General features: G+C 42.7%; 3 protein-coding genes across 17 annotated transcripts in view; 1 reads left to right on the top strand and 2 right to left on the bottom strand.

Annotated features, from left to right (window-relative positions):
* Positions 1-1,810: 1,810 nt before the first annotated feature.
* LOC109627485 (trace amine-associated receptor 13c-like) lies at positions 1,811-3,220 on the bottom strand. The gene has a single exon (XM_069533362.1). The coding sequence runs from the start codon at positions 3,079-3,081 to the stop codon at positions 1,954-1,956; it is 1,128 nt and encodes a 375-aa protein (XP_069389463.1). The 5' UTR covers positions 3,082-3,220; the 3' UTR covers positions 1,811-1,953.
* A 985-nt stretch (positions 3,221-4,205) lies between these two features.
* Positions 4,206-12,361, bottom strand: rubcnl (rubicon like autophagy enhancer). Of its 7 annotated transcripts, none has more exons than XM_069533358.1 (18): positions 11,052-11,215; positions 10,310-10,391; positions 10,023-10,130; positions 9,466-9,796; positions 8,946-9,169; positions 8,607-8,692; positions 8,159-8,351; positions 7,935-7,968; positions 7,750-7,855; positions 7,365-7,501; positions 7,223-7,287; positions 7,048-7,087; positions 6,865-6,942; positions 6,500-6,620; positions 5,748-5,809; positions 5,191-5,347; positions 4,797-4,887; positions 4,206-4,413 (listed from the first exon to the last, which is right to left on the bottom strand). In XM_069533358.1, the coding sequence occupies exons 3-18, from the start codon at positions 10,117-10,119 to the stop codon at positions 4,301-4,303; spliced, it is 1,935 nt and encodes a 644-aa protein (XP_069389459.1). In that variant the 5' UTR covers positions 10,120-10,130; positions 10,310-10,391; positions 11,052-11,215; the 3' UTR covers positions 4,206-4,300. The 7 variants fall into 7 exon arrangements, with proteins under 7 accessions (XP_069389459.1, XP_069389461.1, XP_069389458.1 ...); XM_069533360.1 differs by having other exon boundaries at positions 10,310-10,376; positions 11,052-11,172; XM_069533357.1 differs by lacking the exon at positions 10,310-10,391 and having other exon boundaries at positions 11,052-12,361.
* A 487-nt stretch (positions 12,362-12,848) lies between these two features.
* Positions 12,849-22,348, top strand: part of lrch1 (leucine-rich repeats and calponin homology (CH) domain containing 1) — a 40,216-nt gene continuing 30,716 nt past the window's right edge. For all 9 annotated transcript variants that reach the window (XM_069533348.1, XM_069533352.1, XM_069533349.1 and 6 more), the window contains exon 1: positions 12,849-13,088. In XM_069533348.1, coding sequence (XP_069389449.1) covers positions 12,887-13,088 — 202 coding nt within the window. In that variant the 5' untranslated portion in view covers positions 12,849-12,886. The remainder of the gene's footprint in view (positions 13,089-22,348) is intronic.

Genomic DNA, 22,348 nt, shown 5'->3' on the forward strand with positions numbered 1-22,348 from the left:
TTGAGCGTTTGTATTCGGTTGTGAACAGATATTTCTTTTTTAGACGAAGTGGAAAAAGCTTCAGATTTGACTGTTCAACGTGAATATTATATGAATCTATCAAACAAACATATGAACATATGGGAGCGTCTGTTTCTTTCCTCTCTGAACAGCTGCGGCCTCACATCTGCACAAACATCTGTAAATATCGTGTTGAATAGTAAAATAACTTGAGATGCTTATTATTTTATTATTATTCTGCAGGTTGATCGTCTCTGTGTCGTTGTTGATTTCACTCAACTTTAATAAGTCACAGGAAAACTCAGGTTTCAGCTCTTGTCCATTTTATTGTCCTTTAATTAATTTTACATTTTGCAGTGTTTCATCCTCAAACTCCGTTTAAAGTCTGAATGGACGAGTCTCCTCCTGCTGCAGACTTTACGCTTTCTGTCTGAAGTGCGACCGAAGTGGTTTGAGGAGCGAAGACGCTTCACATCGTTTCAACGTCTGAGTCATAAACGTTTTTCATCGAGGCAGAAAATAAGAAGCCGAGTGTTTCCCTGACATCAGTGAACCACAGCTCCCAGCAGGGGGCAACGAGATTCATCCCTGGGAACAGATTCTTCAAATACATGGTTACTCTGACACACACACACACACACACACACACACACACACACACACACACACACACAGTGAAATCAGGAAAAGATTCAATTTTCAATTTCATTCAATTTTTCAGGAATTCAGGATTTTTTTCAAACAAATGTTTCCAACACTTTCACAGATTTTTTCAGAGATGAATTAACGGACCTGGATTATAAATACACATATATACAGATATTTATACGTCTTATATTCATTCTGGTTTCTGAATAACGTTCACCAAAGTTTCAAGGTGCCAAGACCGATGTTTGGGACAGAGAGAGGACAATTAAAGAGAAACAGCTCAAACATCAGTGTTTTAACTGCAGCTGCATGGACGTGTCTCTGCTTCTTACTGCCATCTAGTGCTGAGCAGTAGAAGAGTGAAGGAGTCAAGGAACAGAGCTCACATGTGAAGGGATCTTCTGCTGCACTGATGTGTGAGGACACGTCAGTGTCGTTGAGAAACATCAGGAAATCTCTATTTTCACCAAACTAAGGATTAAAACTAATCACCATTAAATATTGAACCTAGTGAAACTGTTGATCAACAGAATCTCTCCGTGAAGACGTGAGATGTTCTTATCTCACTGATGTTTGAAATGTTTCTGATCACTCTGGTTTTAATTTAATCACTTGATGAAATAAAATCTACATATTGTGTTGTATTCTTGAAGCCAGTTCAGATGACCTGAAAACCCAGAGCTCCGTGTGTCCCTGTGGCTCCTGCAGCGAGGTGATGGCGTGTCATTGGATTAACGTGGAGGAACATGGACACGAGCTTCGTTCTCTCCAATCGGATTAGTTCTGCATCCGAGGCCCACGACTCTGACGGGACGCTTCCTGTGACATCACAGCTCCGATAGAGCAGCAGCCTCAGTTATGATGCTGATGAGATTTATTTTGAAAGTTACAAAGTTAGAGGATAAAACAACTTTTACAACAGTCACAGATTATTTTTATCTGTATCTTTTATATTTACATACGAAATATAAAAGATACACGTGTAATAAATAAACTCATGTAAGAATGTACGACGTGTTGTTTTAATAAACACGTACGTCATCATATCATATAACACCAAATAGAATCTATAGAGATATTTAAATAAACCTCATATATATTGTGAATGTATATCATCATGAACCGTGAGACATATAACAGGGACACATACATGTTACATGTTACGTGTGTGTGCTGCTGAACACGTCTTCTCTCCATCACGTCTCTACTCGTCTGTTTTCACCACAGAGGAAAAAGAGACTTGTGATGAATCAGATTCTATATTTCTTATATTCTGACACGTTCTGAAGGGAAACGTCTTTTCCTCTACAGGACGTTCGCCTGACATGAACCCGGCTGCAGGATCTGAAGACTGACGATGAGTTTCACTGCTCTCCTGAACCAGGGGTAGAACAGTGCGTAGATGAGTGGGTTGAAACAGGAGTTAGAGTAGAAGAGGAACATCGCAAAGGTCCCAGAGGAGGAATTCAGCAGGTCGTCTCCTGCCAGAGAAACTCCGTAATATGGACAGAAACAAACGAGAAAGACGAGGACGAGGACACCGAGAGTCCTGGCTGCCTTCAGCTCCGACCTCCTGGTGTTCACGGTCACTGAGAGCTGCAGCGTGACGGCTGTGACGTGGCAGCGCATCGCACGAGCCTGAGACACCGCCACCACAAACACCCTCGTGTACAGAACCACGATCACAGTGATGGGGACAACGAAGGTCAGGACCAGGTCCACGGCTCCTGCAACGTAATCAATGACGATCAGACATTGTCCGTAACAGGAGTTGAACCTGTCTGGATGCGTCAGGTCGTCCTTCAGGAAGAGGCTGCTGTAGAAAACAGAGCAGAGCCAACACACACACACACACACTTTGACTCTCCCCTCAGTGACTCTGCTCCCGTAACGCAGAGGCTCACAAATGGCGAGGTAGCGGTCGACAGATATCAGCACCATGTCTCCGACTGAGGCCGAGGTGACGATGAAGGACACGTAATTATAGAGAGAACACACCAGATCACCGAGAAACCAGCAGGACGACTTTCTGAGGACTTCTCCCGGCATCAGCAGGAGGCCCACGAGTAAATCTGAGACGGCCAGAGAGAGGAGGAGGATGTTGGTGGGAGTGTGGAGCTGCCTGGAGAGAGAGAGAGAGAGAGACAGACAGAGAGAGAGAGAGAGAGCAAACAAAGAAGAGATGAAGTGATCGGCCTCAGCTGTAATATAAATGAAATTCAAACATGGCAGAACAAATAAGACACAGTGTGAGAGGTGTCTCTGCCTGAAGTGGGAGATGGAGATGATGACGAGCAGGTTGAGAGCCACGGTGAGGACGGACACCGAGTACGGCACGACGAGCACCAGCACCGCCTCAGGCCAGGCGGGGGTGGGCCTCCTGCAGGAGGAGTTGATGTGAAGTGGAAAGCAGAGCGGCGCTCCGTCCTCCATCTTCAGAGCTCCCTGGTTACTTCATGTAACTGCCTGACGTCTCTCACAGGTTCTCAATTTATCCCCTCGTTCTCTCTCGTCTGTTGGACTCTGACGTCCCTCATCTCCATCTCTGAGAGCCGTCCCTCATCTCCATCTCTGAGAGACGTCCCTCATCTCCATCTCTGAGAGACGTCCCTCATCTCCATCTCTGAGAGACGTCCCTCATCTCCATCTCTGAGAGACGTCCTCTCTCACTGACTCACAGCAGACGACAGAAAAACTACAGAAGTATTCCAGATTCAAACAAACCCCTCTGACCTTTGACCTTCGACCTTCGAACACCAAAATCTAATCAGCTCATCACTTAATTACTTAATTACTTAATTAGTTAATTAGTTAATTAGGGAGTCCAAGTGAATGTTTGGACAGAATTCAGAGACAAACTGAAACTCAAACTCTCTGAAATGTGTTTTTTCCTCATTCAATATTCACAACTAACTATAATGATATTATTATTAGTGAACTCACCCTGATATATGTATATATTTATATACACATATATACATATATATATATATATATATATATATATATATATATGTATATATATATATATATATATATACATATATATATATATCATCTATGTGGCCGTCTATAAACTTTCTCATCTTGACATCAACTTTAAAAAGTCTCGATGCTTCAGCAGCTGTTGCATCAGGTGTTGTTGTTGTTGCATCGTGTGTTTGTGTGAACTGTTTTCTTCACACCTCCGACTGTAGAGACACCAACGTCCTGTGTCACAGTCATTAGGAGACACTAATGGAGAGGCGTGTGTGTGTGTGTGTGTGTGTGTGTGTGTGTGTGTGTGTGTGTGTGACACTGATCCACAGAGAGTTGAGGTTCAGCTCTTTACAAGTTCACTTTTCTTAACTTTATTCACGCTGCTTTATATTTTAATCCAGATTTTCTTCTTCTTCTATGGTTCAATGAGTCTCTACTTCCTGTGATTTGTCCCAAAGTCCAAACAAAGTGTTTTCACTGTGAACCAACAGAACCAGAACAGAAACAAACCAAGTGTGAACGAGTCCAGAGTCAGATTCATGTTTGAGAAGCTGATCAGAGAACAGTCACGTGAATACTTGGAGGGTTTGAGTTTAGATTTATTATCATTAATAAACATTATTATTCACACGTCAGGTTCAACAGTGTTTCACAGGAATGAAGCTGCAGCCGTTCAGTTCTCACTCTTCATGGATCCATCGGGTTGTTTCCTCCGAGACTGGATCCGTGAACATTTCGGACATTTCTTCTCCACAAAACAGTGTTTGTGAAAACAGGTCCTGCAAACTGTGAGGAGAGAGACTCAGTCAGCCGAGGTCTCACTGGGGTTTTTCAGATTTCATGCAGAAATGATTTTCACAGAGAACTATTGAATCTAACATGTGACATGAAAGTAGAAGTGTGTCCACCAGGGGCAGCACTCAAACATCAGTCCTCTGAAACATCCGTGAATGTTTCTCTTACAAATCTGTGAAAATGTTGAAAAACTAAGACAGAGATAAAAACCAACTGATCCGGATCAACATCCACACTGAACGAGTTCTGCTCTGACCCATAACACATCCAGTTCGGGGGTGGAAACATAACCTCCTCAGTAAACACTTGGCCTCTACGACATAATTCAGCTTCTTCACTCTCACGGATCAGAAGCGTCTCTGCTCTGTCTGCACCTGGACATCGGCTGCACGTGTCGCTCTGAAAGGGAAAGATGACGTTTCCTTCTCTGCAGAATTCACAGATGAAACCTCGAGCCAGACAAAGCTGCGGCAGAGAAATCACAACACGTGTTACAGAAGAGGAGATTCACCGAGGATCAGAAATACACAAATCTCACGGAAATAGTCAAACATCGTTCTAATGCTTCGTTTCAACCATAACTAGCTGACAAGCTTTGTCACTGGTGCACAATGCATCCTGGGATACGTTGGCCTGAGACCAGTCCACCGGTCGGTTGCTCGTTAACAGTCAAGTCACGTCCCTGTCTTCAGATGCAGCCCCCGCAGGATGAGGCCCCTGAACCGGGACACACGTGTCCACATTAGATTTGTTTAATTTTAGACTGACCTCGCACTCCTCGACGTGAGCGATGGCGGCGTGCACCACGGCTTTGACCTGCGCCCCGAGCTGACCCTTCCTCAGCCTCAGGAGGTCGTCCATGGAGAGGAGGGGCGGCTGCTGGAGGACGAGGTGAGCGGGAAGCTGCTCGAACTCAGTCATCACCCTGAGACACAAACACATTAAGACTGATGAAGGTACCTGAGACCAGCAGGACGTCACTTCACTTGTCCTCATTAACGAAGTCGTGTTTGAAGACACGTCACACCTGGATGAAAATGTGCAGAACGTGTTCACAGCATCACACTGACTTGAGTTTAAGCTTCTTTTAATCTCGAAGGTCTCACAGATCTTTTATCTAAACTTTAAGATCCTCTGATCCTCTGATCCAGAGTCTGAGGCTGAAGACGTCAGGGGACAGAGTTTTAGAAACAAGAGTCTGAGGCTCTGGAACGACCTGACGAAACACCAAGTCCCAACTTTGTCATACTCTGAACAACAGAAGGATTTTAGAGCGTGAGCGTCCCGACCCACAGTTCATGTTCAGAGTGTTGACTTCTTTCTACCTTTCAGATAATCGGCAGGTTTTCAGCAGCTTCCTGACGCTAAACAGCTGATCCAGCAACTCCTGGAGAAAAGATGACGGGAAGGACAGAAGAAAAGAAAAGACAGAAGACAGGAAGGACAGAAGAAACAAGGAAAGACAGAAGACAGGAAGGACAGAAGAAAAGAAAAGACAGAAGGAATTCAGATCAGAATTACAATCTTACAAAATAATGAATTTAAAATTCAGCGTTCAGGACTTTTGGGTTAAAAATAACTTATGATGTCACTTTGGGCTCTTGAATGATATTTTTTAGATTATTTCATGAAGATAAAGTCAAGAAAATAAGGCAGAATAATTAAAAATAAAAAAAACATAATCTGGAATTTTATTAAAGAGAAAACATAGAAAATAACAACAAAGATGAAGGATGAGGACAAATAAGGGAAGATTCTTCTTCTTCTTATTATCATTATATTAGATATTTAGAAAAAAACTATTAAAGTGATTTCTATGAAAACCCATGTTTTATGTTTCAGAGCAGAAATGTCGGTGCGGATCAGGATCGGGGAAAAGGAGCGAGTGGTCCACACGACAGAAGGTCGTGGTTCGATCCCTGGCTCCTCCCTGACAGAGTTTGGATGATGGAGGCGCTTTGTGAATGGATGAATGTGACTCGAACTGTTCAGCTGTTGAAGGTCGATGAAACAGGAGAAGATCCATAAAACTACATGAACTGTTTTTATCATTGTCTCTGATTTGTCCTGAACTCACACTGAACCTCTGCAGGCCCCTCCCCCGGCCGCGGAGCTTCTTACTGACGCAGCTCGGCTCGAACAGAGGCAGGAACCAAACTGAGTCCAGCAGCTGTTTGGAGAAATTACTCACAGGGAATCTGTCACGAGAGACAATCACTTCAGTGTTTCAGCAATAAAACTTCAGAAGAAGGTGAATATATATATACTGTGTGTACATATATATATATATATTTATATATATATATATATATATACTGTGTGTACATATATATATATATATTTATATATATATATATATATACTGTGTGTACATATATATATAAAGACTCAAAGTATCTCAATAACAATCACAACTATTTTAAAGTAGTGTGTTTTTATGACCTGTTAAAATCCCAGCAGGACAGAACTCGAGCAGGAATCACAGCCTCCGAGCCGCCGTGACAACAGTCACAGAAATACCTGTCAGATAATAATGTTTCTTTAATGTTTGTATTGATTCAGTATGAAGCTTAATGTCCAGAGACTCAGGAGAAGACAAGACAATAGAACAGATGATGGACGAACCTGCCCAGGTATTCACAGTACCTCAGTTTCTTCATGTATCCTGGTGACAGAGAGACTCAATGTTGTTAATCCTCATTATTATTCTATTCTTCAGTTCTAGAAATGTCTCCTGCTGTTTCTTCATGTGTGACACTGTGGACCTTCATGTCTCTGGTCTTTACAGAACGTTACTCACTGGGCTCCACCTTCGTCCCACATCCTGCACACAGGAAGTGTTGTGAGGCCACGACTTCACTGCGTCTAAAGGAGGAAACAAAGTTTCAGCATCTTTCTTCTCTTCAGCTCGTTTCTGTTTCTGGAGTCAGACGTGTTGAAACCTGAGCGTCGGGTGAACGGTGAAGATGATCTGGAGACGAGGAGGAGCCCAGCTCTGGGAGCCTCTCATCCTGGTCCTCAGTCTGATCTCCTCCGTCAGGCTGCCGCCGCTCGCCACCACGCTTCCTGTGCCGGGTAACTAGAGGGGGGGGGGGGGTTCAGAAGGTCAACACTCTGTCCACCATCATGACGTCACTCATCGGTTTGTGACCTGCTGAACCACAAGTAACCATATTTGAAGGAGCAGGGGGTGGAGCCTGACTCAGGACTGGAGGACACGCCCACCTGCCACCTGTCAGGTTACACGTTAGCTTCACTTCGCTGACCTGGAGGTCAGGGTGCATTGTGGGTATATCGTGAAACAAACCAATCAGCACATGTCCTCACTTCCTGAAGCGAGCTGCGGAGGCTTCTCCGTCCGCGCCGAGGCTCACGGGAGGGAAGCCAGCTCCTCCTGAACTCCAGCACCAGCCGCTGGGCCAGCCACTCCGCACTGCATCATGGGACATCACAGGTCAGAGCCAATGCAAAGACGCGGAGCCGTTTAAAGTCGGTGTGTTTGTTGTTCTTACCTTCGGAGCGTCAGCGTCACGTCTCCTCCAGCATCTGAAAGTGAAACACAACACGATCCTCGTGTCACAGAAACAGATTCCAGCAGAACAAAGTTTAAACTGTTCACAACAAACGTGTTTCCTGTTATTTGACGACATGAGGACGAATGTTTGAGTTTGATCGACTGAAAGTTTCTGTGTGAAACACGTTTCATGTTTGAATGACAGGTTCAGTATCTGCTCACCTGCAGATCCACGGTCAGTGGAGACGAAGCTCTTTGGTCCACGCTCGTCTTCATGTGTGCGTCTGTGTGTGTTCCTCTGTCTGTTGTCGTGCTGTGTGTGTGTGTCTGTCGTGCGTCGCTCGTCGCTCAGAGTCCACTTCACAGCTTCCAGAGCCTCCAGCACCAGGTCCACCACCACGAAATGAGAGTTTTCCTGTCGTTCACACAGGAAGTGGTGACGTTCAACAGAACCGAGAACAAACATCAGAGAGAGAGAACGAGCTGAAGCCACAGAAACATGTCCCAACTGCTAACATGGAGGAGGAGGGTTTATGAGCTATACCTCGGCCAGACACCAGGGGGAGATTTGACTTTAGGGAGTCGTCATGTCGTCCATCTTTATTTTTTATTTACAGTCGGATTCTCAACTTTAAATTCTAAAAACAAGTTTTTAAAAGTTTGAACTCACCTTTTCTAGATCACAGCTCATTTTCAAGATGTCTGCAGAGAATTCTGGGAAACCACTGCTGTGTCTGTTGTGTTTGGTAGAGAGGCCTGACAACACACACACACACACACACACACACACACACGCGGTTGTTTACTTTCAGTTCTTCCCGATGATTTCTCACTTCAGTATTTTGGTGAAGTTTCTCCTGAAACGTTTTTCTGGTTGAGAAGCAACAAAAAGACAAACGACTGAATCGGACAGAGGAACTTCCAGCGGATGTTTGGGTTCCAGAGTATTTTATGAATTAGGTTTTTATATTATATTTATTATTATATAAGATCTGCAGGCGTACTCTACCTGATGTGGGAGGGCCATCACAGCTGGTTGGGCGCCGCCCTCTCTGCTCCCCAGCCAATGCCTGCTGTCCGCTGGAGGGGAGGTGGAAGAGCGAGGTCAGAAAATGGTTCAGATGAGATGAGACGCAGCGCTGCTTCTTGTCCTGGAGCGAAGACGAGAGAGGACAGTCCTCCTTCGTCCTGAGTGTGGGACGTGCAGGCTGATCCAGAGAACCAGGAGACGAGCTGTCAAACAATATTTATTTATTTATATATGTTTAAATGTCAACGTGAGTTTTATCAACTGAATCTGCAGTTTCTCTAAAGATGGACGACACCATGTCCCATCTGCTAACAGGGAGGAGGCGGGTCTTATGACCCACACTGCAGCCAGCCACCAGGGGGAGCTCCAGAGGTTTTGTCTTCCCAGTCGAGCTCCAAGTTACTTTAGTTACTAATGAAGTGACTTTATTGACTTTGACGATGATGTAAAGTTACTTGAAGGATGAAAACCCCGACAGTGTTTCACAGTGCGTGGTTACCAGGATGAGGAGGCTCCTCCCCCGTGCCACGAGACGGGCCTGTGGCGTCTGGAGACGACGGGACTGCTCCTCTGGAGGAGGAAGCTCTGGACGTCTGGATCCAGAGGAGACGAGTCGTCCCTGACGCTCTCCGCTCTGCCTCCATCACCATCATCTTCATCTTCATCATCCTCATCATCCTCGTCACTGTTGAGTGGAGCAGAGCTGGAGTGTGGGGTGGACTGGGGGGGGCAGGAATCCAGATGTGGAGGCGGATGGAGAAATGTGGTCGTTCCTCCTCCGGCGGTGTCGGGTGGCGACAGAAGAAGAAGTGGAATCGATCTTGAAGCAGCTGATTGACGAGGAAACGTTCGGAGGAAGAAGGAGAGAGGACAAGTATTTAATTTATTCATTTAAATATATTTACACTTTGATCTGATCAGAGGAAACACAAGACGTTTCTTTGGTGAGTGTAAAAGTTAAAAATCCCAAAACTCTGAGGTCAAGAGAGAAAACACCAGAGCGAGAAGTAGATGATGTGATATTTCAGGCGATCGAACAGAAGCTGCTGTTTGTACCTGGAGCCTGCAGGGGGACCGTCCCTGTGGCCGAGGGGACAGATGTCCTCCACTCTGTGAACGACTCCTCACACCAGCTGACAGATGTGGAGGTCATGACCCCGACGTCTGCAGAGGAGGAGACAGAACGAGCAGCTGAGTCACAACATCTGTAATAAACTCAGACTGTTTCTGCAGGAAGTTCCTCAGCGTTCACTCCGAACAGGAAGTTTCTTCACATGAAGCAACTTTAACAAACGAGAGCATCGGTCGAGTTCAAACCAACATCTCATCAACATTTCACCAACCTGCACCGAATCACCGAGAAACTCCAGAGACGTGTTGAAACACTTCACACGAGAAACATCTGCTTCTCTGCCGACGTGAAAACTTTTATTTTACAAAACAAATGACGAAGAAAAGATTTGCATTTATTTTTACATTTTACATTGAAAATAAAATAACTTCTTAATTTAAGTTTGTCTGACTGTGTTTTCTTTTTCTTTTAGAGTTAAACAGTATTTCTTTGTTGTAAGGATTTGATGACACACATGTCTTAGGAATCATGTTTGTATATAAATACACATATATGTGTAATTATATATACATATTGGTCGATATATTCGTAACAGCACTGACCTACAATACTAACTTTAATCACAATGATAACTTTAATCTCTTTAGTTTCACTTCCAGTCTCCAAACTTTCCATTTTTATTCCCGTTTGTAATCTCAGGTTTTTTATGGATCATTCACAGTTTGATTTAATGAAGTTTTTATTCATATATGAAGAAATTTATGAAATAAAAAAACCTTTGACTTTAATATGTCAACAAAATGAAACACTGGTTTCAACCGATGTTCAGATTTCAGTTCTGAAAATATCTTAATGTAAATTTAAACAGGAAATGACTCTTCTGCAGATTGAAACATAAACTTTCAGAAAACTTTGTTGTTTTACTAAAACTTAAGAGCAAAGAAAGTTTCACTGAGAAACTTCATCAGGACATTATGACGAGACAATGAATCAAAATAAATCTGAAGACTCACCGTTTCATTTACGACTGAAGCAGAGACGAGGAAACCTGTTCTCACACTCACACACACACACACACACACACACACACACACACACACACACACACACACACACACACATACACACACACACACACACACACACACACAGGAAGGGATCAACACTTCCTGTATTTAACAGTTTGTCCTCAGAACAGCTGGTTATCAAACCTGTGTCACTTCTCTTTTGAGGTGTGGATGTTAATCACAGGAAGTTCAAATCAACTCATGCTTTTATTTTTCACACGACACTGTACATATACAGTATATGTCATATATATTTATATATCTATATATAAATATATGTACACCCCCACACACACACAGTAAAGAGGGGCTTCCACCTGCTGCTTCTCTTCCTGTTTGGATTTGAAAATTTGAACCTTTATTGAACAACAAGCTGAAAACAACAAATATATGAAACAAAGTAAAGCAAAGAAAAATAATATTTAAGCTAAAGGTTTATGTTGAATTAATCTGATTAATAATGATGATTAATAATGTCATTATATATAATAATGGTTAATAACAATGATGATGGACAACAATAATAATAATAATAATAACAATGATAATAAACAATAATACTAATCATTTTATATAATAATAATAATAACAATGATGATGGAAAATAATAATAATAATACTTTTATATAATAAGAATAAGAATAACACTGTGGATTCATAATATTAATCAAACACATTCATAATAATGATGATGATGATGATGATGATGATGATGATTAATTATAATAATAATAATAATAATAATAATAATAATAATAATAATAATAATAATAATAAAAATGATAATAATAATAATGATAATAATAATAAACAATAATAATTTTATATAATAATGATGATTAATAATAATAATAATAATAATAATAATAATGATAATAATAATAATAATAAACAATAATAATAATTTTATATAATAATGATGATTAATAATAATAATATACCAATGATAATAAACAATAATAATAATAATAATAATTTTATATAATAATAATGATGATGATGATGATGATGATTAACAATAATAATAATAATAATAATAATAAAGATTAAAAACAATATTCCTGCAGCAGCTAACCAGTAGAAGCTGCATTGACTCACTCTGTCCAGCAGGGGACGCTGTGAAACTTGCTGTGCCGCTGTCTCACTCTTCTTCTGCGCAGCCGCAGTGACGTAGCTGCGTCAAGCCGGGAGAAATGCAGGACAGACCGGAAACACAGCTGGAGTGTCTTCAAAATAAAACCGGTAAGGTGGTGGAACGTCGAACAGGCCAACACGTGAATCAGAAATACATTTTATACTCAAACCAGTTTAACTTGATGTCAATGCGAAGTCAAACCTTAAAAATAAACTATATTAATGTGTGTTTATCTTGAGGCTGTCTTCTGTACTCTCTATTAACTACGAATAAATGATTTATGATTAAAAAACTAACATGTAAAAGTTGTAGTTTTCTTTAGCACTACCACCATCATCATCATCATCATCATCATCATCATCATCTAGTCAAATTATCATTATTTTTATTCCAACGTTCTCTCTATCTGATTCTTGTCGTCATTGATTTATTTTATTCTGAAGTCGAAGGCCGGATGTGGTGCCGCTTGCCGCACCGCGCAGACAGGGAGTGTGACGCGGCGGCGGACAGAGGAAGCAGCAGCCCGCTCGGCTCGGTTCGGCTCGGCTCGGCTCGGTGTGAAGCTCCGGTGTGAAGCTCCGGTGAGAAGCTCCGGTGCTCTCACGGAATTAACCCGCACACGGACCCGGTGGAGAGGGGGGGCATCATGGCGACGTTAGGACCGGACTCAGCGGCTCGTCCTCCGCTCGGTTCTCCGCCGTCGACCCAGAATCTGCCGCCGAACCGCGGCTTGGAGAGAGCGCTGGAGGAGGCGGCGGCCAGCGGCGTCCTCAACATCTGCTCCCGGAAACTGAAGGAGTTTCCCCGGACTGCGACTCACCACGACCTGAGCGACACGGTGGAGGCAGGTAGGAGGTCCCACTGAGACGATTGTTATATGATTATATATATATACATATATATTATATATACATCTACATTATACATCTATATTATACATCTACAACTATATACATCTAAATTATTATATACATCTAAATTATTATATACATCTACATCTATATTATACATCTACAACTATATACATCTAAATTATTATATACATCTATATTATACACATCTATATTATACATCTACAACTATATACATCTATATTTTACACATCTATATTATTATATACATCTAAATTATTATATACATCTATATGTACATCTATATTATACACGTCTATATTATTATATACATCTAAATTATATTATACATCTACATTATACATCTACATTATACATCTATATTATACATACATCTACATTATATACATCTACATCTATATTATATACACATCTATATTTTACACATGGAGGTTATATATATACACACATACATACACATACATGTACAAACAGCGACTCACTACGACCTGAGACACAGTGGAGGCAGGTAGGACATCATGTGTGTGTTTGTCTGTCTGTCTGTCTGTCTGTGTGTGTGTGTGTGTGTGTGTGTGTGTGTGGAATCCCCCACCACTTCTCTAAACGGAGGTCAGGGTGTGTTGGTTTATCTGCAGGAGTGAAGTTTCCTCAGGTGAACATCTGTGAACATCTGTATCACATGGGTCTGACATGACGGTCACCTGTGAAACAAGGGTTTCTGGGTAATGAACTGCACAGATTGTTGTTTCCTTGTTGTGACCAGAGGCTGATGCTGGATCAGTTCTCTGGAAACAAACATTTCTCATGACTGAAACTTTGACACAGTTCTGACCGGTGTGTGTCTGTGTGTGTGTGTGTGTGTCTGTGTGTGTGTGTCTGTGTGTGTCTGTGTGTGTGTCTGTGTGTGTCTGTGTCTGTGTGTGTGTGTGTCTGTGTCTCTGTGTGTCTGTGTGTGTGTGTCTGTGTGTGTGTGTGTCTATGTGTGTGTGTGTCTGTGTGTGTGTCTGTGTGTGTGTCTGTGTGTGTGTCTGTGTGTGTGTGTCTGTGTCTGTGTGTGTGTGTGTGTGTGTGTCTGTGTGTGTGTCTCTGTGTCTGTGTCTGTGTGTCTCTGTGTGTGTGTCTGTGTGTGTCTGTGTGTGTCTGTGTGTGTGTCTGTGTGTGTCTCTGTGTGTGTCTGTGTGTTGTTGGATGATCAGACTCGGAGCCGTCAGCAGCAGCTCGGACTCTTTTCTCTGTGTTCAGTCATGATGAGCTGACTCACTGGTGAACGACAACACTCTGTCAGCAGCATCAGTTTGAACTCACACCAACAAACATCGTCTCATAAAGAGTTTACAGAGCGAGTCCTCTGGTCTTAGTTCTCCAGTTCTCTAGTTATTTAGTTCTCCAGTTCTCTAGTTCTCTAGTTCTTTAGTTCTCTAGTTCTTTAGTTCTCCAGTTATTTAGTTCTCCAGTTCTTTAGTTCTCTAGTTCTTTAGTTCTCCAGTTCTTTAGTTCTCTAGTTCTCTAGTTCTCTAGTTCTTTAGTTCTCTAGTTCTTTAGTTCTCCAGTTCTCTAGTTCTCTAGTTCTTTAGTTCTCTAGTTCTTTAGTTCTCCAGTTCTTTAGTTCTCTAGTTCTCTAGTTCTCTAGTTCTCTAGTTCTCCAGTTATCTAGTTCTCCAGTTCTCTAGTTCTTTAGTTCTCTAGTTCTCCAGTTCTTTAGTTCTCTAGTTCTCTAGTTCTCTAGTTCTCTAGTTCTTTAGTTCTCTAGTTCTTTAGTTCTCTAGTTCTCTAGTTCTTTAGTTCTCTAGTTCTTTAGTTCTCTAGTTCTCTAGTTCTTTAGTTCTCTAGTTCTTTAGTTCTCTAGTTCTCTAGTTCTTTAGTTCTCTAGTTCTTTAGTTCTCTAGTTCTCTAGTTCTTTAGTTCTCTAGTTCTTTAGTTCTCTAGTTCTCTAGTTCTTTAGTTCTCTAGTTCTTTAGTTCTCTAGTTCTCTAGTTCTCCAGTTCTCTAGTACTCCAGTTCTCTAGTATTCCAGTTCTTTAGTTCTCCAGTTCTTTAGTACTATAGTTCTCATGTCCTCTTGTCCTCTTGTCCTCTGGTCCTCTTGTCCTCTTGTCCTCTAGTCCTCATGTCCTCTTGTCCTCTTGTCCTCTAGTCCTCTTGTCCTCTGGTCCTCATGTCCTCTTGTCCTCTTGTCCTCTAGTCCTCATGTCCTCTAGTCATCTTGTCCTCTTGTCCTCATGTCCTCTGGTCCTCATGTCCTCTGGTCCTCTTGTCCTCTGGTCATCTTGTCCTCATGTCCTCTTGTCCTCTTGTCCTCTGGTCCTCATGTCCTCTAGTCATCTTGTCCTCTTGTCCTCATGTCCTCTGGTCCTCATGTCCTCTAGTCATCTTGTCCTCTTGTCCTCATGTCCTCTTGTCCTCATGTCCTCTAGTCATCTTGTCCTCTTGTCCTCTTGTCCTCTGGTCATCTTGCACTTACATGTAACACTTTGTAGTTCTCTAGTTCTCCAGTTCTTTAGTACTATAGTTCTTTAGTACTATAGTTCTCTTGTCCTCTGGTCCTCTTGTCCTCTTGTCCTCTGGTCCTCTTGTCCTCTGGTCATCTTGCACTTACATGTAACACTTTGTAGTTCGTCTGTTGAAGCTTGTGTACTTGCGTCTTGTTCTCGTGGTTGATGAACTCAGAGAAAGTCACGTTGGATAAAATCAGTTCAATGAAACGAAACCTGGATTATTTCTTCTTCTTTTGGTGTCAGTGTTTAAAAGACGAGGTTTATTTATCAGCTGGTCTGACGGTACACACACACACACACACACACACACACTGGTTGAGCCTAGTTTCATATCAGGAGACACACAAGTCTCAACTTGCAGTGAAACAAACTGCAGCAGTGTTTTCCCACCAACAGCTTCATGTAACTCAGAGCTGAACGAAGACAACCACAGATAAGGGTGTGTGTGTGTGTATGTGTGTGTGTGTGTGTGTGTGTGTGTGTGTGTGTGTGTGTGTGTGTGTCCAAACTGTTTGAGTGTCTGTAAAACTGTGAAGCGTCGACGCCACACGTGTCTGTGGCAGAGATGACGAGTTTCTAAATGAAAACAAAGTCGTGTGGATGTTTTAAACCTCGTTGACCACCGACCTCTCAACCTTTTACAGTCTTTGCACACCCAGTCTGTATTTTATCACATCAGCCTTGTTCACTGAGTCTGATGCATTTTATTATTCATTGCAAAAACTGTCAGTAAGATAAAATGTAGTAGAGCGGTGACGATGATTTCGCGGTCGTTGTGTCAGAACTTCCTCCTCTGCTCCAGGAGCTGAGGAATGATCCCGATCACTGCGACCTCTCGACCTTCGGTGTTATAGACTAGACATGAGCTGATTCAATCTCTGTACAGAAATGTGGGCGTCCTGTGGCTTTGTCAGCTTTGTTCTCTGCTGTTTTACTTTCTTTTCTTCTACTGTTACTGCTCCAGATTCCACAGCTGCCTGGAGTCATCCAGACCCCCTTCTAGTCTGTTCTATTCTGTTCTATTCTAACTTATTCTATGCTGTTCCATGCTACGCTAGGCTCCAGATGAATGAACACTGAGCTAATACTGTGAATCTGTGGGTTTTATACTGTGTGTGTGTCCATTAGCTGAGTAGCAGCCTGCTCCCACCATGTTTCCAGACAGTATGCATTCTGCAGTGTTTGGCAGCTTTTCAGAGGACACACACACACACACACACACACACACACACACACACACACACACACACGGCCTAGCTTTATTCAGTGTGTGTGTGCGCACAGAGAGATTACATAAGATTACTCGTTTGTGCCTCACATTAACAACCATCTGCAGGATTTTTATTTCACTCTGACCTCCGTTCACTTCAGTCACTCACATCCAGATAAAAATAGATCTGCAGTCAATTCCAAACTAGACTCTGCTTCCATTTCTTCTCTGTTTCCTTCCACTGGTTCAGATCCTGATGTGGTTTCATGTTTTTTTAGACAACAATGAAGCTCTGGTGCTCAGAGAAATAACATGTTTGAGGATTTAAACACACACTCACTCCCTCACTTGCTAGTAGACGTTCATTGTTGGCTGTGGTTTGGAATCTGATGGGATGTTAATTACAAGACAAATACAAGAAATGTAAATAAGATAATGGCTGCATTTACCCTTTAATGTCACTGGAGATCTCCATGTCCTTTTTATAGCTACATATTAAAACCTTCACTGTCTTTGTTCAAACAAAATCACTAAGAGCATAAAGAACGTCTGTGGCTCATACGTGTAGCATAAAAAAAAACATGCTGCAACCAATGTTGTGTTGACAGTGGAAGTGTTTCATTATATATTGTGTGTGTGTGTGTCTGGATTGATGCGTGTGCATGCCTGAGGCAGATACACCCCCCAGAGTTTACCACCCTGACTTCCTCTTCCTCACTGATTTCCTTCCCTTTCATTTACCACACACACACACACACATTCACACACGCACACACACACACACACAGAGGAAGCTGTGGATTCTCAGGAATTCAGAGCAGCGTTGGGTTAGAGGTGGGTCTATCCGCTCAGTGTTCCCGCCACACCTGAAGATAATGACAGCTGGGAGAGCAGAACACACACACACTCAAACACACACACACACACACACACACACACACACACACACTCAAACACACACACAGTCTTTTTGAAGTTGTCGTATAAAAACCTCACATATCACTTGTGTGAAGTAGATGAATCGAAGTTTGAATTGTTTTATTGTTTACTATTATTTATGCAGCGTGACTCGGACCCTGACCTTTGACCTCATGCATACACACATTTTAATATTCGTGTCTGCAGCAATCTTCACCTTAAACCTGTGTCCATTGATGGAGCTGGTGTGAGCAGAGGGTTGGAGGCGGAGGCACCAGTGCCTCATGTATAGTGGATGAGCAGTTAATGGACTGGTTGATGGTTCCTCAGAGGAGCGAGCAGCCACAGAGACCTGCTTCATTAATATTATGAAAAGTAAAGAACAGCGTTCAGGTAGTCAGCACTTTGTGTCTCAGGTCCTGAGACGTCCTCTGGAAAAACCTCACGTTGTATAAAATCTCTCTCGTGTCTCAGAGCCGCTTGAAAAGTGTCTTTGAAGAGTTCTTTGAAGTGAGTGTTTGGTGACTGCCGATCGTACGACAACTTTCCTCCGACCGCGGTCTTTAGTCAGCGAGCATGGTGTGAGCGAGACATGACATCTACTGGTGTGAAACCGTTGCTTGTGTTCTGCCTGCCGACTGACGACCGTGAAAACTTCATGGATCTTTCGACGGCCCACCGTCAGGATTTCTCCTGGTGCTGCCGCTCAGTCTGACCGCGACAGATGTCTTTTCTTCCTTTGCTTTATTTCGTAGTGAAGAAAATGTTTTAACACAGAATCTTGTTCATGATGTGTTGTGTTCCGCCCCGCCTACCGAGGATGGTAAAACTTCGTGGATCTTTTGTTTTGCTTTGTGTTTAGTCTCTGGTGAAGTGTTTCACAATAAAAGCCAAAGGTTTAACTCTCGTGTTTGACTCAGGCTCCAGTTACCATCACAACCAAATCTAACACATGTTCAGTTTTTTGTTTGTGTTATAAGTTTGTATAAAACCTATAAAAATGCTTTTGTCTGATATATTGTTACCAGATGTTTGGTGTCATGAACGTGTTTAAACATCCAGGGTCCTCCGGTGGTTTAAAAATCACTACAACTCATTCATTCACAGGAATGAGGACAGAATGTTTGTTTTCGTGACCTGAAGTCAAAATGTCTCTGTCAGTGGGAACAGTTGGTGAAGTCCACCTGAAGGCAGATGCCATTTTGTTTCTTTATCATGACACTGAGGTGGAGCAGCGACGGCAGAGCTGTTGGTTCTGTCACCAGCACAGAAACAGGAAGTGACCGCTCCCCACCTCATTGTTTTCAGCTCTGATCTCTTCCTGTCCGGGAAACTAAGGAGAACCCCCCCCCCCCATCCACGCACCTAAAGTCCTGCTGCAGGTCACCAGTGTTTTTAACATACATTGATATCAGTCAGCTGGACATTGACCTTGATTAACCTCAGAGGAGAAGTCAAAGGATTCCCAAAGTTTAGACTTTTCAAGCTGATGGGGACATAACTCACCTCATGGTGGTGCTAGAGGAAAAACCACAAATTCATTGTAGCGCTGTCGCTCGATTGGTTGGTCGATATTCTCCTTTAATTTTCATTGAGCGGACAATCTGCTATTTTACATTCATAAGGAGAAAAACACAATTTTATCTTTCCAGTTTTAATATTCAGCTTGTGAATAAAGCTGGAAGACGTATTTCCACTTTCAATGAAGCTGAAATATCTCGCAGACGTCCACTGCCATCTAACCATCGGGAGACGTGTAGGAGACACGTTGGAGACGTCATCGTGCCGTAGTGATTGTGGAGTGGAGCTGTGGTATCGATGTCCCGCCCATGTACACTGGACCAATCAGGAGTCAGTTTAAACTGTCAATCGTGATGTCTGAGCCTTTTTTTATCTCATCAATTCAAACTGAACAGAAACACTTGAACGAACATCAGTGAGATAAGAAACCATCTTGTAATGTGTTAAATGTCTCATCCGCTAACATGGAGGAGACCAATACTGCAGCCAGCCACTAGGGGTGATCCCAGTTTCTTTACCTCACTTCTGATGAGCTGTCATGTCGTCCATCTTGATTGGCTGTTGATGGTCGTTAGCTCAAGCTTCCTTTTCTCTGGAGGTTCCCAACACATCGTACGTGGTTGGTTGAGCCGTCATCACGTGATCACTGTCTGCGACGCTAGTCTCAGTTTAAAGGTCGTCTGTGGTCTCTCGGTCAAGTCGACTCCCAGAGTCTGTGATTCGCTGAAGTCTGTCTGTTGTCGAACTTTATTATGACATGAGACAGTTTTTTTAGTCCCTCCTTCTGTGATGGGAGTGACACAGCCTCCAGTGTTCACAGAGGATCTTTGTTCTCCTGAAGAGTTCACCTGATCGCCAAGCGAGGTCACCGAGCCCGGCAGGAAGTGGTCTTTCTTTTCTTTTGATACCTGACCCCGGTGACTGCTGTGTGACCACGGACCATGACATCACAATCTGAAATCACTGCGATGATGTCACAGGTCTGTGTGGTTGCAGCAGCGTTGTTCAGGTCTTGTGTCCGTCGTCGTCTGAGCTTAAATTCGATCTTTTGAGGATTTTCTTCTCTCGTTCTCCGCCGCACGGATCAAAGCAGAAACACAAACACACATTTCTCTCCGCTGAGGTCAACGCTCGTCTGCTTCCATGTGTCTTTGACTGTCACAGGTAGAGGAATGTTAGACTTACTCTGTAAACGTCAGTAGTTTGCAGCCAGTGGCAGCAGGATTACAGACATTAAGAATGACAGACACTGTGTGAAGTAAACTAAACTTCATTTATAACTAAGAAGGAAAGAGAAGCAGTTTAAGGTTTTTTTATTTCTCGTTCTCGCTGAACCACAGTGGAAATAATCTTTCAGGCTCTGCTGTGTTTTCCTCCTCTGAGATTTAAAAATCTGAGTTTTACTTTTTTTGATCATCAAATAAATTGAATCAATCAATCAAGACCTTGATAATTGAGCCTGAAAACATTGAATGCGTCTGATTGAGCTACAAGAATTCAATCAAACAGGAGTCTGTGACTCTTTTAATTTCTCCATCACGTTATCGTTTCAGATCCTGTGTTTTAAAGAGTTAAAATGACGGAGCTGTGTGAGACGTCTTTGTTGGTGGACGAGATGTTTCTAAAACAGGGACGTTACAGTGAGAGTTCGTCCTGACAGGAGACGAATCCCTGAATAAGTAAACAGGAGCAGTCGCTCATCCTCCAAATGTAGGCCACACACACACACACACACACACACACACACACACACACACACACACACACACACACACACACCTCCCACTTTAATCCTCCTCGCATCAACCTGGCAAACACACATCATCACACACACACACACACACACATCCAATAAACATATACTATGTGAAGCACACACACTTTTCCATACCTCTCTCCTTTAGGCTTATCCTTATTCACCATGAAGCACATGCCAGCATACACACACACACACACACACACACACGCTCACACTCACACATTTCTAAGAATGTTTTTAGAATTTATCTCAAAACTAAAACCTTTATTTCTGAGTATCTTGACGTTCAGCAGCTGCGTAGGTGTGTTTTTCAGAGGCTGTTGCGATGCCCCCTTCAGGACACTGCAGCTGTGTGTGTGTGTGTGTGTGTGTGTGTGTGTGTGTGTGTGTGTGTGTGTCTGTGTCTGTGTGTGTGTGTGTGTGTGTGTGTGTCGGGCTCTGAACAGGTCGGTTGACTTGACATGAAGCAGCATGAAACAAAGTAGAAAACAGTGGAAAAAAAAACCATGTCTTGAAATGAATCATGTGTTTAATAAAGCTGAACTTCCTGTTTTCATGTAATACTATCTCTGTGAGGACCGCCCCCCCGGCTCCGCACTCCTCTTTGGACACACCCCTGCCAAAGTCTTGGTTTCAATTTTCAGGACTTCATTACCCACAATTACTTTCACACAGTGTCAACAATCTAGTATCATATGCGTGTTTGTGGAAGTTTGCTTTGTGTGTGTCTGACAGAGGGTGGGTGGTGGTTTGTGATCGTGCCATCCCCTGGAGCACGCACACACACTCACACACACTCACTCACACTCACACACACTCACACACACACACACACACACTCACACACCGTGCTGACAGAAGAGAAAGATGTGGGTCAGTGGTGGGGGTTTTGTTGTTGTATTTGATGATGATGGTGTGTGTGTGTGTGTGTGTGTGTGTGTGTGTGTGAGTGTGAGTGTGAGTGAGTGTGTGTGTGTTGACAGTCTGCCTGGTGGGTTGCCAGTTTGAGGAATCTCCCCCTCTTTTAATCCTGTTAACGTTTCTGCCAGCTCTTCCTCTTCCTCCCTCTAGGTTTCTTCACTTTTTTTAATCTTTCTATTTTCTAACCTTACGTTTTTTTTCCCTCCATCTGTCACAGTTTTTCCGTCTCTTCTCCGTCCTGTCTCTTATTTCAGTGTCTCTGAATTTAAAGCAAAATCCTTTGTTTTATCTGCATTTAATGAAAAATATTCCTCTTTACCTTTTCTTTAAGTACAGTTCATCTTGTGCTTTTTCGTGTCTGAATTCAAAAGTACGAATGAATCCTCTCTGGTAAACATACTTGGAAACGTGT

The sequence above is a fragment of the Paralichthys olivaceus genome, chromosome 10 (genome assembly GCF_024713975.1).
Source record: "Paralichthys olivaceus isolate ysfri-2021 chromosome 10, ASM2471397v2, whole genome shotgun sequence".
NCBI lineage: Eukaryota > Metazoa > Chordata > Actinopteri > Pleuronectiformes > Paralichthyidae > Paralichthys > Paralichthys olivaceus.

What these genes read in the sequence shown, in the direction of transcription:
- LOC109627485 (XM_069533362.1), bottom strand. Translation starts at nt 3,081, where the DNA reads ATGGAGGACGGAGCGCCGCTCTGCTTTCCACTTCACATCAACTCCTCC.
- rubcnl (XM_069533354.1), bottom strand. Translation starts at nt 10,119, where the DNA reads ATGACCTCCACATCTGTCAGCTGGTGTGAGGAGTCGTTCACAGAGTGG. An exon ending in GTGACGCTGACGCTCCGAAG is followed by an intron (nt 7,856 to 7,934) that starts GTAAGAACAACA and finishes CCCATGATGCAG; the next exon opens with TGCGGAGTGGCTGGCCCAGC. An exon ending in TCCTGCTGGGATTTTAACAG is followed by an intron (nt 6,621 to 6,864) that starts GTCATAAAAACA and finishes CTCTCGTGACAG; the next exon opens with ATTCCCTGTGAGTAATTTCT.